This window comes from Stegostoma tigrinum, chromosome 33, assembly GCF_030684315.1.
Source record: "Stegostoma tigrinum isolate sSteTig4 chromosome 33, sSteTig4.hap1, whole genome shotgun sequence".
Classification (NCBI taxonomy): domain Eukaryota; kingdom Metazoa; phylum Chordata; class Chondrichthyes; order Orectolobiformes; family Stegostomatidae; genus Stegostoma; species Stegostoma tigrinum.
In genome coordinates, this window is record NC_081386.1 from 20,028,979 (window position 1) to 20,044,856 (window position 15,878).

At 40.6% G+C, this 15,878-nt stretch overlaps 1 protein-coding gene across 4 annotated transcripts in view; it reads left to right on the forward strand.

Moving 5' to 3' along the window:
• The window catches only part of LOC125467264 (unconventional myosin-Vc-like), a 95,044-nt gene that overhangs the window by 12,625 nt on the left and 66,541 nt on the right, over nt 1-15,878 (forward strand). For all 4 annotated transcript variants that reach the window (XM_059639182.1, XM_059639183.1, XM_059639180.1 and 1 more), the window contains exons 2-4: nt 4,390-4,500; nt 11,630-11,801; nt 11,910-12,054. In XM_059639182.1, coding sequence (XP_059495165.1) covers nt 4,390-4,500; nt 11,630-11,801; nt 11,910-12,054 — 428 coding nt within the window. The remainder of the gene's footprint in view (nt 1-4,389; nt 4,501-11,629; nt 11,802-11,909; nt 12,055-15,878) is intronic.

Consider the following 15,878-nt stretch of genomic DNA (forward strand, 5'->3'; position numbering starts at 1 on the left):
AGTAACTTAAATTATCTAGTCTATATTGTTATCAAAATATGATGTTCAACTTTGCATATTTAATTGAATACTACAGTTATGCAAAAGCATGGAAATGCAAGTAAATGTTTCAAGAAAACAACAGAAAAGCAAAGATATCTGGAATAGCAAAATAGTATAAAATGAATATTAGTATAAATATATCTTTGCCACCTATTGGATATCTAATTAGTATGGTGAATATCTTTCCTGTTTTTAGCAATTAGCAGTGACTGCATATTCTGATCTTAAATTTTATATTATTGTTGTTAGCTTATAATAACAGTATACTATAATTGAAAGATTTGTTCCACCACTTGCTAATCAATCAAGACATTCAGTCAGACAATTACATTGGCACATATTGTTTCACTCGGAGAGAGCATGGTGGATCAGTGATTAGCACTGCTGCCTCACAGTGCCAGGGATCCAAATTTGATTCCAGCCTTGGAACGTATGGAGTTTGTATGTTCTTCTGTGTCTGAATGGGTTTCCTCTGGGTGCACTGGTTTCCATTCACAGTCCAAATGTGTCAGTTAGGTAGATTGGCCCTGGGAAATGCAGGGTTACAGGGATAGGGCAGAGGGGTGGGGTGGTCTCAATGGCCTACTTCAACACTATAGGAATTCTGTGGTTCAGAAAATGCTAACATTCAGAAAATGCTAACTGAGCTGTATATAGTTAGGAGAGACAGGAAAAACATTTTCCTTTAGTAGAGTGGTCAGTACTTTTAAGGCAAGGAGCAGAAGGTTCAGGAGTGAATTTGAGAGGATGGTGAGTACCTAACACTTACTGACTAAAAAGTGGGGTGGAGGCTGGGACCCTCCGGGCATTGACGATTCTGTGATCTTTGTCATTGTCATGTGAAGATAAAATAATGTTGGAAACCAAGAATGATTTACTTCTATTTAGTCAGTTCTTTTTTTGGATGTTTTGAGGAACAGCTTGAAGTCCCACTGTCCTCGTGATTGTGGAACCTCTCCCAATGCCTCAGCCCCCATTCAACACTGATTTTCAATTAATGCCCACCATTAATGTTTTGCTTAAATGCTCTTTGGACCTCATCTAAGGATTCTGCAGTCACCACTCTGTCAAGAAAAATTGATGGTCTACATTGCTTTGAATGTAGGAGTTACCCGATTTTTGCTTTTCAAAACTGCAAAAGCCATACAAATAGTTGTTCAGAAATAATTGATCCATTACTGATCCTGTAGGACATTGGGGCATTTAAAGACAATAGCTGTTTAGCTGGGAAAGTCACATGAACATCCCTTTCCATTTCCTAGTGTTGCAGTATTAATTGATGCATAGCATAACAATAGTTGTTATCAAATAGGCTTCAAGTTGATTGGGCACATTGGAAAATTGTTGTATTCTAGATTAATAATCGAAACTTATTCTTGGGCTTACAGTCCCTATGATGTTACCTGCTAACTTTGCAGAAATTCCAATGCCAGCACCATGTTTAGTAACATAACATTTAGTTTTATGTAGATACTATTGGCTGATTGTTGAAGCCAACTCATACATTTTTCCTGTGCATGTCAACATCACACAGGCTTCAATATTTAGAATATATCCTCTACAAAATTTAATGGAGGTTGTGGAATGTCTGTTATAAAGTGCTAATACCAGTTTTCTTGTATTTACTGAAGAAGTCAGTGCTTAAATATAGAAATGTACTGTAACTGAGGTTGCATTGTGAACTAAAATCTGAAAGAACTGTGGATGCTGGAAATCGAACAAAAACAGACATTGCTGGACAGGCTCAGGAGGTTTGGCAGCAGCTAAGGAGAGAAATCAGAGTTAACATTTTTAGGTGTCCTGAGGAAGGGTCACTGAACTTAAAACATTAACTCTGATTTCTTGCAACAGATGGTGCTGGACTTATTAAGATTTTCCAGTAATTTCTATTTCTGTTACGTTTAGGAATTGCCTGACTGTGGTGGGCTATTGATGAATGATATCATATCCTATTCTTAAAGAGGATCAGAGAGGGCGAACAATATTAGATGATATCTGAAAGAGAAAATCAGGGAGGACCTGAAAGAGAACTGAACTCCTGGAATTATCAGGACTAGTTGAAATACCCAGTCAAGTGGCATAACCTTTGTTCCTCCTAGTGTTTCAGGAATACAAGCAAACTGTAACTCCATGAGAGTGTTGTATAAATCCATAGCATGTCATCCTTTATAGATGTGAGAGGAGGAATGATAAAACAGAAAGTATAAATTCATTTTAACGTGTACCCACACTCAGAATAGAACAGGCCGGTGTTTAGAGGGAGTTAACCACCTAGTTTAAGCAAGAAAACAATGTGCCTGTTTATAAAAGGTCGATACAGTAAACTTGGTGAAAACTGGAGGAGTAACTGGATCATCCAAAAGGTAAATTCCTCCATTTTGGACTAAATATCCAGATCCACTTCTCACTGGGAGTCCTCAAGGAACACATTTTGACAATAGCCAGGCTGTGATAGACTTGCTTTACTCCTGTTCTTTTGTACCAACACAAAATGGCCCTGGGTGGGTGCTTCAAAACTAAAACCACAAGTGGTGACTTTAGGATATACTCCATCGTGTTGTGGGCCATTACCCCTGTGTTGGACAGGCTGGATGTCAAACAGACCCAAACAGCTCCAATCTGGCCATGGATCAGGCCCTGTGGACCTTCGGCTGCAGCAGCAGAACTGTATTTCCTGTAATCCATAAGCTCATGACATGGTGTATGTGCCACTCTACCGTTGCCAACAAGTGAGGAAACCAACATTGGTTCATCAGAGTGAAGGAAGGCTTTCCTGGAGCAGCAACAGGCGTACCTAAAAATGAACTCCACCCCCTCCCCCCCATTATAGTTACAACACTGGCATCTACTGGCAATGTGGAAATTTGCCCAGGTAATGTCACAAAAATCAGAACAACTCCTAACTGGCCAGCTACTGTCCAACATACCTATTCTCAATCATTAGCAAATTTGATAGAAGATGTCGTCCGTCATACAACACTTGCAATAGAATAGCCTGCTCACTGATGCTCAGTTTGTGTTCTGCCAGGCCCCCTCAATTGTCCTCAGTACCTTTTTGTCTAAATATGGACAAAGGAGCCAATCTGGAGGGGAAGTGAGGGTAGTTCCTTCCGATATCAAGGCAACATTTGACAGAGTGTGGCATCAAGGAGTTGTGTCAATGGTGTAAAGATTTTAAAAGTAATTTGCAAAAGAAACAATAATAAGGTGAGAGAAAAAAGGTTTTTTTTCTGTAACAACCAGTGTTTTGGACAGGAAATGCACTGCCTGGAAATGTGATGGAGACAGGCTGAATAGAAGCATTGGATGATTATTTAAAGAGAAACAGTGTGGATTATTACAGAGAAAAGGCACAAGAATGGCACGTGGTCATGGTGCTCATCTGGAGAGCTGGCGCAGACACAATGGGTTGAAAAACCTTTTTTCTTCACGATAACACTTCTATGATGTGAGTCTTGGATGGGAGCTTGCCAGTGATAGCGTTCCCAGTCTGTGCTGTCTTTATTCTTCCTGGGGGTAGAGGTCCCACGTTTGGAGAGTGCATTTGCACTAAAGCACTTAAACACTAATTGCACACATCCAATCAGAAAATCCCAAAAGATGTAAACTGGTTTTGAGAATCCTTTTATGGCATTTTTAAAAAATTAAGGCCTGTGCTGTTCTAGTGGGACAATTTGGGAGCGAAATGATGCACATGTGGATAGACATGTGTAAGGGTGCCTCCTAACTTGGTGGGATACAATTTGGAATGAAGTGTCATCAATATTATAATGTCTGTCAGGTGAGTAGCACTTTACAGATAACTCTGTGGCCTATGTTGTGTAATAGAATCATTTTAGATTGCAGAGCTGGAGTATATAATGCTAAGATTAGTCAGTGCTGTTGGTCAGCCTTGCAATGAAGGTGACTAGACCAGGAAGATGCGTGGGAAAGAACATTTTTAATTTATTTTAAGAGGCACAGGGGAATAAAGCTTACTTCACCTTTTGGGGATAAAGCTATTGCAGATACTCACATCACACTCCATGATCTCTTGCAAAAATCTCCATTCCCTGTAGTGATGGTATGTATTCCATTCTCTGCCCTTGTTAGTTGATTGCTGGGCACACTGAAAGTGGGAACACTAGCAACAATTTATAATTGTAAAGTATCTCTAACGCAGTAATTGATCCAAGTGCATTGAAAATGCAGATGTAGAAGACTATGGAAAGTTGAGACTGAGGCAACTCTGATCAAGAGTCATCTAGACATGAAACGTTATCTTTCTCTCTCCGTGGATGCTGCCTGACCCGCTGTGATTTCCAGCATTTTTTTTTGTTTCCAACAATGATTTCCTTTGTTTTACAGTATAATAGTGTTTGGATTCCTGACCCTGATGAAGTCTGGCAATCGGCTGAGATCACTAAGGACTATAAGAAGGGATCGGATGTACTGTTTCTGCAGTTAGAAGATGGCACTGTAAGTTGACAATAGGCATGAGGACAAATGTCATTGATTTTGTTTTCTGCATACTTTTTTCTATATGCTTGCCAAGTCATTTAACTGAAGTTTTGGTCTGCATTGTGTACTACAGCAAAGTGCCAGCTGTGCCTCAGTTGCTAACATTCTTGCTTCTGAGTTGCAGGGTTGTGGCAGGTTCAAGACACACTCCAGGACGTCAATGCACAAATGAAAGCTGACAGTCTAGTGCCGTACCAAGGAAGTTCTGCAATGTAGGATGTGCAGTCTTTCAAATGAGATGTTAAACAGTGACCTTATCTGCCCCCTCAGGTGGAATGAAGATGTTATGGGACCCTTAATAAAAAACAGCAGCACAGCCATTTCCAGCTTCCTGCCCAAAATCTTAATCAAAGTCACAAAAACAAATTGTCCAGTCATTATCATGTTTGGTAATTGCAAGTTCCTCCACTGCAGGAGTATCCAAAATTCAAGGACCTCATTGCATGTAAAGTGTTTCAGAATGTCCTTTAGTCATGAAACGCACTATAAAGAGGCAAGAGATAGCAGGAACTGCTGATGCTGCAGAATCTGAGATAACAAGGTGTATATTTGGATGAACGCAGCAGGCCAAGCAGCATCAGAGGAGCAGGAAAGCTGACGTTTTGAGTCTGGACCCTTCTTCAGAAATGTGCCCAAACCCGAAACGTCAGCCTTCCTGCTCCTCTGCTGCTTGCCCTGCAGTGTTCATCCAGCTCTACACCTTGTTATCCTATATAGGGGCAAGGAGTTTTTGTCCAATGAAGGCATATTTTTGTTTTTTTGGCTGTGGATACACTGGAATTGTGATAATTTGTACTAGCTTAAAGGTGCTGCTGCTCACTCCATGCTTTGCTGCTAATAAAGAGGAACATTCCTTTTATATAAATGATTTCAGCCTGTCCATTCTCAGGTACTGAAAATGCTTGTTTAGTTTTATTTTGTGAAGTTCATGGAAGCTATTTAGTTTCTTTTCCTGGGCCTCCGATAATAACTTTAGGTGTATAAGTAGGTACACAGTTCTTTGGGAGAGACCAGCAAAAAAGCTTCAGATGCTGGAATCCAAGGTAGACAAACAGGAAGCTGGAAGAACACAGCAAGCCAGGCAGCAGCTGGAGGAAATGAGCAGTCAATGTTTAGGGTATTACCTTTCTTCAGTCCCGAAGAAAGTTACACCCAAAATATTTGTCAACATAATTCTTGGAAGTTTGCATCACATATAGACAGGATGGTTAAAATGGCATTTGGCGTGCTTACTTTCACTGCTCAGTCCTTTGAGTATAGGAGTTAGGAAGTCATGTTGAGGGGTACAGGACATCGGTGATGCCTCTTCTGGAATACTGCGTCCAGTTCTGGTCGCCCAGTTATAGGAAGGCACAGCCATCATTAGTTGAGTGACAGAGAATTGGGAATGCTTAATGGGCCAGGGTTGGTAGAACAGGGAGGTTGCAGGAGATTACTGAGATGGTGGGCAAGGCTACAGAGATGTTTGAACGTATAATGCCTTTCACCACCTCCAAAACATCTCAAATTCTTCATGTTACTACGTCTATTTTGAAATGTAGTCATGTAAACGACTCTATGAATAAACACAATATAAATTTCAAGTTAATTTGCTTTGGCATTGTTAGAACAATTAGGAAGTTAGAAACTTATCTCACACATGGTTGTTAAAACATTGAAAAGTTTAACAAAAGTAGTAGAGTAACTAAATTCTAGGATAACAAAGTGTGAAGCTGGATGAACACAGCAGGCCAAGCAGCATCTCAGGAGCACAAAAGCTGACGTTCCGGGCCTAGACCCTTCATCAGAGAGGGGAATGGGGAGAGGGAACTGGAATAAATAGGGAGAAAGGGGGAGGCGGACCAAAGGTGGAGAGGAGAGTATAGGTAGGGAGGGGATAGGTCAGTCCAGGGAAGATGGACAGGTCAAGGAGGCGGGATGAGGTGGTAGGTAGGAAATGGAGGTGCGGCTTGAGGTGGGAGGAAGGGATGGGTGAGAGGAAGAACAGGTTAGGGAGGCAGAGACAGGCTGGGCTGGTTTTGGGATGCAGTGGGGGAAGGGGATGAGCTGGGCTGGTTTTGTGATGCAGTGGGGGGAGGGGAGATTTTGAAACTTGTGAAGTCCACATTGATGCCATTGGGCTGCAGGGTTCCCAAGCGGAATATGAGTTGCTGTTCTTGTAGCCTTCGGGTGGCATCATTGTGGCACTGCAGGAGGCCCATGATGGGAATGTCGCCTGAGGAATGGGAGGGGGAGTTAAAATGGTTTGCGACTGGGAGGTGCAGTTGTTTATTGCGAACCGAGCGGAGGTGTTCTGCAAAGCGGTCCCCAAGCCTCCGCTTGGTTTCCCCAATGTAGAGGAAGCCTAGGAGTGGCTTTGGTGGATGCAGATGCTAGGTAGTGCTTGGATGTGCCTGTTTGAAAATTTAGTTTGAGCAGTCCATTTGCGGACTACCAGAATTTGAATTTACCTGCGGGCATAAAAACAGACTCTGCAGGGTTTTTGCACCCGGTTGGGATGATGTTTCTGTGTGAGCTGCAGCCAATCATTTCTTGTCAAGGTGTGGTGGCTGCTGAATGGCACACAATAGCATGAGGTTCAGGATGATTCTGACTGAGGTGAGAAGGCCTGAAGGATCCTGGGCACACCTTGAGAGGTCCTAATGGAGCAGGTCCACAGGAGGAAGAAGGATACCTTATATCCAAAAGGCGGATGTCTCCCCCTCCCTTCTGCCCTTCCCCATATGACAGTTACAATTGCTATGTCTGCTTTCATGTCCTTCTCCCATTCCTCCTCCAGATCAGTGGCTCGGTGGTTAGCACTGCAGCCTCACAGCGCCAGGGACCCGGGTCCAATTCCACCCTTGGGCGATTATCTGTGTGGAGTTTGCACATTCTCCCTGTGTCTGTGTGGGTTTCCTCCGGGTGCTCTGGTTTCCTCCCGCAGCCCAAAGATGTGTAGGCTGGGTGGATTGGCCATGCTAAACTGCTCATCGTGCTTAGGGAAGTGTAGATTAGGTGAGTTATAAGGGATGTGCCTGGGTAGGATGTTCTGAGAGGTGGAGTGGACTTGTTGGGCTGAAGGGCCTATTTCAACATTGTAGGGATTCTGAGAATGCTATTGACCCAAGGATTTCTTTCCCTGTCACTCCAGTAGCGCTTTTGAGGTGGACGGTAGAGCATTTAGTGTGAGAACTTAATTAATGGAGCATTGTGCAAACTCATGTTTGTCCCTTCGTGACAGGCATGATTTTTCTCAATGCTTTTCACCAGAAGCAGGGCTAAGTAGACAGGTTTTTCCCTTCATAGATAATAAAATGTAAGGCTGGATGAACACAGCAGGCCCAGCAGCATCTCAGGAGCACAAAAGCTGACGTTTCAGGCCTAGACCCGATGAAGGGTCTAGGCCCGAAACGTCAGCTTTTGTGCTCCTGAGATGCTGCTGGGCATGCTGTGTTCATCCAGCTTTACATTTTATTATCTTGGATTCTCCAGCATCTGCAGTTCCCATTATCACAGGTTTTTCCCTTCAATATTGTTAAGCATTTTCCAGAATAATCGTTGATGTTAAAAAGTTGTTTGGATGTCCAGAGCTTGGATATTCTGTGACAATGAGGTGCCATTGAAGCTTTCCATCTTGCATTCACCAGGATAAATGCAGGAGTACTAATTCTTTTGGGAACAACAGTTTCTACTGCGTGGGAATAAGTGTGTTGATTAGTTGGCAATCTCTGATCAAGACAGTTGCCAGTAAACAGCTGTCCTCGAGGAATGAAAACTCAGTTGATCAAGGCTTATGGCTTTTGTTTGCTGGTTGGAGAAGAAAAGGTCCTGCCTCTGAATATACACAGCTTTCGGGAAGCTGTAATACACTTTGCAATACTTTGACTAATCAGAGTTGATTTACCTTCCTTTTCAACCCTCTAGCAGCAAATGAACCCAAACACTCCAAACTAGTGCTCAATCCTTATTTACCAGTCACTGTTAGGACAAGGCATTAGTCAAACACTCGCCACCAAAATCCCTTCTTGCAACGAGTGCGGGTGGACCGTTTAAGTGACAATCGAGCCGTTAGTAACCCTCCGGAAAACCATTCCTAGAATAAGCCTTTACCTCTTCGCCACGTTGTCTTGCGCTAAAACCAACTTCCACAGAATCTGAGAGTTATTATGTTGCAGAAGGAAGCCATTGAGCCCATCATGTTGCACTGCTCCTATACTGTACTGAGGCTATTCAACCCATTGGGCCTACACCAGTTCTATACTGTGCCAGTCTATGACACTGTTGCTGATGTTTAGCTTCAGATCCAATCTGGGCTATATCCAAGCATCTGAAGGACCTGAGGAAAATTGCTCCCCTTCCAAATATTTATTTAAAAGGGATCTTTGTATTTGAAATGAGAAAGTACGAAAAGACTTTGGTAAGGAAAATAAGGTGGTCACTTCTCATTTGAGGAAGTAAGAATCCAAGTGGAGTAGAGGAGTGAAGTAATGTGGGATCCACATACAAAATAAAAGTAACAACACAGATAGGTAAGACCACAAACAAAATTAAGCGTTATGTTAATTTCTAAGGGGATGCAATTGAAACGTGCAGAAGTTGCACAAAACCTGAATGTTGTATAGGCCACACCGGACAGCAATATCGACAGCAAGCTGACTCCAATAGATTGATCTACCTAAAGAGTTGGAACTGGCTGAAATGCATTGGAAGAATGCTACAATTTCTGTAAGTGTGCCATTTGCAGATAATGCGTAAAACAATGATGTGTTCTTTCTATTAATGGGAAGTGAGCATTGCTCATCAGCATTTAGCCCACTACCTTTGGGAGATAGTGGTGAGCTGCCTTGCTGAATGGTGTGGTTTTTGTGTGTTTGGAACTCCCACTGAGCTGTTAGGAAAGTTGTTCCAAGATCTTGATACAGTCACCCACTATAATTAAGGCGATACATTTCCAAGGCAGGATTCTCAACGACCTTTGAGGATAAATGACAATTGGTCGTGTTCCAAAGTGCCGCATGTCGGTTCTCCTCCAAGGTAAAGGTCACAGTTTTGGCAAGTGCTGTGTAGCCGTGAAGTGCCTCTGTTGGAGGGAGTGAACATTTAAAACGGTGGCTCAGTGGTTAGCATTGCTGCCTCGCAGTGCCAGGGACCTGGATTCAATTCCAGCCTTGGATGATTGTGCAAACTCCACAAAGACATTCAGCATGGGTTTCCTCTGGGTGCTCTAGTTTTCTCCCATGGCCCAAAGTTGTGCAGGCTAGGTGGACTGGCCATACTAAGTTACCCTATTGTGTCCAGGAATGTGCAGGCCATATGGATCTGCCATATTAATCGTGGAGTTATGGGGATTGAGTAAGGGGCTGGGTCTGGGTGGAATGCTGTTCGGAGGTCATTGTGGATTCCATGGGATGAAATGGCCTCTTTCCTCACTGCAGGAATTCTATGACCAGCAATGATCAATGGGTGGATTTATCCCGGATTACATCAAGCTTTAAGTGTTCTTGCAGCTGCATTAATCCAGGCAAGTGAAGACTGAAAAGATTTAGGGAAGTCAGGAGGCAAGTCACTTGCTGCAGGATCTAGGATCTGAGTATCATATATGGCACATTATCTGACAGTACCTTGCTACTATTTCTTGTGAGGGATTCTTTCATAACTTACATTATCTTTGCATCTTACAGGAAACGACAGTGAGTTTTTCCAATAATTTATGTTTTGGTCATTTATTTAATTATATGAATTGAAGTTTTATGAAATTTCATTCAATACTTAGATAATACTTCATAAAACTGAAATGGCCTATTTTAGAATATCCAATTGAAATTTATTAAGTTACTTTTTGATGATAAAGTATTTTGTAAATTTTAACTTTTAAAAGTCTCTCACACTGAAATGTTAATTGCACACCTGAAGATCCAATGCTTTCTGCTGAGTATAGATTAATGCCAATTATTTTGACAGTCATTCAAGCTTCAGAAACCTGAATATTACTTGTTAAAGCCAAGTCATGTGCTTATGATGCTTACAATAATGTTTGATCATTCATTAAGGAAAAGAATCAACCGATTACATCAGTTTAGCATTTCTGAAAAGACTCCAACTCAATAAGGACAATAGATTCTGATATGTTGCAGTTTACTGTTATTTTGTATTTTAAACTTATTGAAATATACCGAAAGGGTGGAAATCAAGTCTAATCATTTAACAGGCAGCATAAGTCAAATAATCAAGCCACATGAATCTTTTTACTAATATGTAAATATGCAAATACCAGTCGAACAAGTTATTCCTCCTGCCCTCCTTTTATTTAACACCAAGTCTTTCATATGCAAAGACAGTGTAGGTGTGGATGTAGTTCACATTTTTAAATTTCTAATTTGTGCTGCCAACAGCCTAAGCTAGTATGAACTGCTTGAATTTAATTTGAATGTCAGTGCTCCTAGTATTGCTAAAATTGCCCAGCCGAAATATTTTAAATGTTTTTCTGTAACCTACTAACCAATTGTAAAGATTAATTTCTGTCCCATTCAACGAGGAACAAATATTTTATTTCCTTACTCATTGTAGTCACTTGCCTTTTAAATTGATCCTATTACTTTTTCTTGTGTGTTTGCCAGTGTACCCAATGTGGTGTTGTTAACAAACAACATTCTGGTCTGAGATGATTGGTGTTGATGTAATATGATTGTTGCATATGGAAGTTTGTACCAAGCTAAAAATATAAAAAGAAGTGAATAAATGATATAGTCTTTATTCATATTTTGGTGCCTTAACGTTGTTACCAGACAACACTCATCTGCACATGTGGCTTAAAAATTTCCCATTCTTCAATGGTAAAGTAAAACGTGGCACTATGCCTGTGATAAAGAAATGCATTCCATTGTTCACACTGTCAAAATAACTAGTTTCCTAGTCTAAGATGACAAGGTGTAGAGCTGGATGAACACAGCATCAAAGGAGCAGGAAAGCTGACGTTTCATGTCTAGACCCTTAGTCTATTCATTGTATGCAGTCTAATTCGAAATTCAGTGCTGAATAGTTGTAATTTTTTTAAAGGGTAAATTTCACACACCCAGCTTTTCTCATTTTAATTTGAACATTCTAGGAATTGGAGTATCCAATTGACCCAGTTAAGACACAACTGCCACCTTTACGGAATCCAGACATACTGGTGGGTGAAAATGACCTCACGGCACTCAGCTATCTCCATGAACCTGCAGTTTTGCATAACCTCAAAGTGCGCTTTGTGGATTCCAAACTCATCTACACTTATTGCGGTACGAAACAAAGCCACAACAGATATCACAACACATTTCTTTGGAAATTGTCACTTAACTAAATGATGGCTTTAGAAACGATATTAGTTGGCTTTTGCTTTATTTTAGGTATTATTCTCGTGGCCATTAACCCTTACAAAGAGATACCAATCTATGGAGATGCCATTATCCATGCCTACAGTGGGCAGAATATGGGTGATATGGATCCTCATATTTTTGCTGTTTCTGAAGAAGCTTACAAACAAATGGCCAGGTCAGTTTTTATCCAACCTATTTATTCTGTATTGTTACGGCCCCAGTTGACATTATTATTGGGCAAGTCGGATTCCAGCCAGAATTCTGGCTTAGTAGATCATATTTTGATCTGTTCGGTGTTAGCAAAGTGATCCCTCACTGAAACGTGAGCACACAATACTGCGGGTTTCGCAGTAACAATAAAACAGAACTTTATTAACAGAAGAAATGAAGATAAAATAGAATGAACCAAAATATCTACTTATCATGAAAATGCAAAGATTTTTAAACATACAGCAAAAGTGTCACAAATTGAAACAAAACAAAATGGCTATTGTATATTACTCAGATTACACCCCAGTACAGTATCCAAAACATTACTGATACAATTCTTGCTCCAGAATCCCTGTATCTAACCCCTCAGGCTTAGTCCACTTGTGACTTCAAATTTTAAACTGAAACTGCACTTCAAACCTGCCCAGCCGTGCCATATAATTGCAGCTGATCATTCAATTCGGTAGCCTGTTCTTGTTTTGCCTTCGTACCCTTTGATCACGTTGGGCCTGAGAACTATATCTAACTGCTGACATTCAATGTTTTGGCCTCAACCACTTTCTGTGGCAGTCTCACCACCCTCTAGTTGAACAAATATTTCCTCATCTCAATCCTAAACGGCCTACTCCAAATCATTAAACTGTGACCCCCTAGTTCTGGATTCCCAGGCCATCAGAAACATCCTTCCTGTATGTATACTCCCAAGTCCTGCAAGCATTTTATAGGCCTCTGAGATCCCCCTTCATTCTTCTGAAGTCCTGTGAATACAGTCCTAACTGATCCAGTCTGTTTTCAAAGGTCAATCCTGCCATCATGGGAATCAGTCCGGTAAAGCTTTGTTGCATTGCTCCATAGCCATTCTTCCTCAGATAAAGAGGTCAAAGCTGCACACAATACTTCAGGTGTGAGAACCATAGCTTCTGGTCCTGTTTCCTTTCCACTTTGGAAGCTACATCCACCTCCTGTTTCCACTCCAAGGTTGGGTTGTCTGCTGCTGAAACACTCATCTGAGCTTCTATTCCCTCTAGTTTCAATTATCTTAATGCTGTTTTGGTCACTCATCTTCTACCTCTTTATCCAAAGCTCTGCTGGCTTTATTATAAGATACCTTTGTCATATATATGTCGAGTGAATTTTTATTTTAGACTCTTTTTAAGATTTTGCTTTCTTTTTATTTGTTGTGGGACAATACTATAGCTCTAAGAGGTGTATCTTGTCCTTTTTTTTAATGAAGGGACGTTGAGACAAAATTGTGGAGCAATCTGCTTCATAAAGTTTAACAGCTCGTGGGGCATTGTGTTTTTTTAAAGTTGGAACAATAGAAGCAGCCCGAATGGGTGGGGTCAAGCTTCCACCTGAACTAGGGTTTTGAGTTTAGTTTTCAGTACCTTTTGGGGTTCTGAAAGTTGCTACATCTCCCTCTCTCTCTCTTTGCCATTAGCTAAAAGTTTGGGTTCTCTTCCTGCTGCTAGAATTTCATGAGAGACAATCTATTTTACTGAATTTATCTTTGCCAAGGGGTGTGATTATGATGTTACTATATTGGAATAGATTCTGTTTAGTAGTTCAATAATCTGTTAACCCTGTTAAGTTTTCCAATAAGAGTTAAAGATTCCCAATACTTCTTTCTTTTGTCTGTATTTTAACTATAGTGTATGAATAAAGTGTGTTTTGCTTTGGACCTGGTAGTTTGACCAATTGAATTGCATCTGGAATGCAACACCTGGCCCTTTGAAATAAGAAATTAAGGTCTACTTGACATGTTTTGAGGGAGTTTGATCTGGTCCGTAACAATAAAATGGCTCAAATTCTATGATGTTGAAATGGCTGAGCTTCTTACTATCATTATAGTTAGTATCTTCAGTTTTGCAGGAAGGGGTTCATGAAAACAATTGTTATCAGGATATAATCAATCATCTAGGACATTGCGTGCGTGCGTGTATGTGTGTGTAGAGGTCCAAACAATTCTTCAGCTTTCTAAAATGTCTTATTGAATGTCAGTAGCAAGAGAATCAATGAATATTATATTTAATGCTGGAATTAGAAACTGTGAAACAGTTGAAGTGTTTAACTGTCCGGATATAATTTAGTTTACCGTGTACTTTAATTTCAGTCGAGAGTGCAGGATGTGTTGTTCAAGCCTGCTGACTTCTTTCCATTGCTGCATTGTGATTGAGACAGAAAAAAAGACCATCTTGAGATAGGACTGGGCAAGAGTAGGGACAAAATGAATATTATGTGCTTTATTGGTTAAAAGAAGTTGATGAAATAACTCCCCAGATGCCGGTATCCTGTCATCAAGTCATTTACAAGTAGAGAGTCCTTGACAGGATCAAGCTTCCTCAGACCCAGCTCTCCAAGTGAACAGAGTCCTCTGGCACGCCTGTGTCAGAGCCAGGGCTCTCTGGACCAGGTTAACAGCCTCAATCAGGGAACTCATATTCTATAATGTCCACCTGGCTGACCTTATTACAATCACTGCAGTTAGTGTCTTCTATTTTGCAAGAAGAGGCTTATGAAAACAACTATTATCAGGATGTAATCAAACATCTAAGACTTTGTGTATGTGTGTGTGGAGATTTATACAATTCTTGAGCTTCTGAAATATTTTGTCGAACATGTCAGGAGCAAAAGGATCAATGAATATTATGTTTTTTTCTTGGGAAGGTGAGGTGAAGGCTTAATATTCTTTACTTAGCTGCACATCTACTGCTTTACGATATTGCTACACCTCCTACATGCACTGTTTTTGTACAAACATGGATCCATTCATTTGACGTACATATACATGAATATTACAGACTGAAACTGTACGTGATTGAGGATTTGTACATGAACTTTACGACAAGCTACATTTTTAAGTTTCTTTTTAAAATACAAGTAACTCAGTTTAAATGTTTGTATGATGATATATGTTGTCTGTTGATAGTATGTAGGGAAATGTTCAATGTCCATAGTTTGTTTCATTATAATCTGTGAGAACTGTTTTTTAATCTCATACTAGGTGTTTTGCACAAAAAAATCCATTTGGGGATAAAATGATACTTTGTAATAAAGAAACCATTTATTGAATAAAATTTAATTCAAAGTGAAAAATAATTTGACTTCATTTTTATTTCAAATAATGAGCATTTAAGGCTAATTGAATTTGCATTATTTTAGTTATGCTGCTAATTTAATGTTTATTGGTCCAATATAATTGGTTAGATTTGTTTCGATCTTTAATTTTTAAAAACTGTTCACCAACAGAGAAGAGGTCTAATTTTAATTATATTTTCAATGAATTTTTGTATCGTATGATCACCTATAGACCATTTGTATAGGAAGGGTGGTATTAAGCTGGAGAGGGTTCAGAAGAGGTTTACCAGGATGTTGCTGGATGTGGAAGGTTTAAGTTATAAAGAAAGGCTGGATAGACTGCGACATTTTTGGGGCGGCACAGTGGCTCAGTGGTTAGCCCTGCTGCCTCACAGCACCTGGGACCCAGGTTTGATTCTACCATTGGGTGAATGTCTGTGCGGAGTTTGCACATTCTCTGCATGTCCGCATGGGTTTCCTCCAGGTGCTCTGGTTTCTTCCCACAGTGCAAAGATGTGCAGGCTAGGTGGCTTGGCCATGCCAAATTGCCCGTAGTGATGTGTAGATTAGGTCAGTTAAAGGGTGATGGGTCTGGATGGGATGGTCCAAAGATCAGTGTGGACATGTTGGGCTGAAGGGCCTGTTTCCATACTGTAGGGATTCTATGGTTCTGTTTTTCATTGAAGCTTAGGTGGTTGAGGTTATAAACTT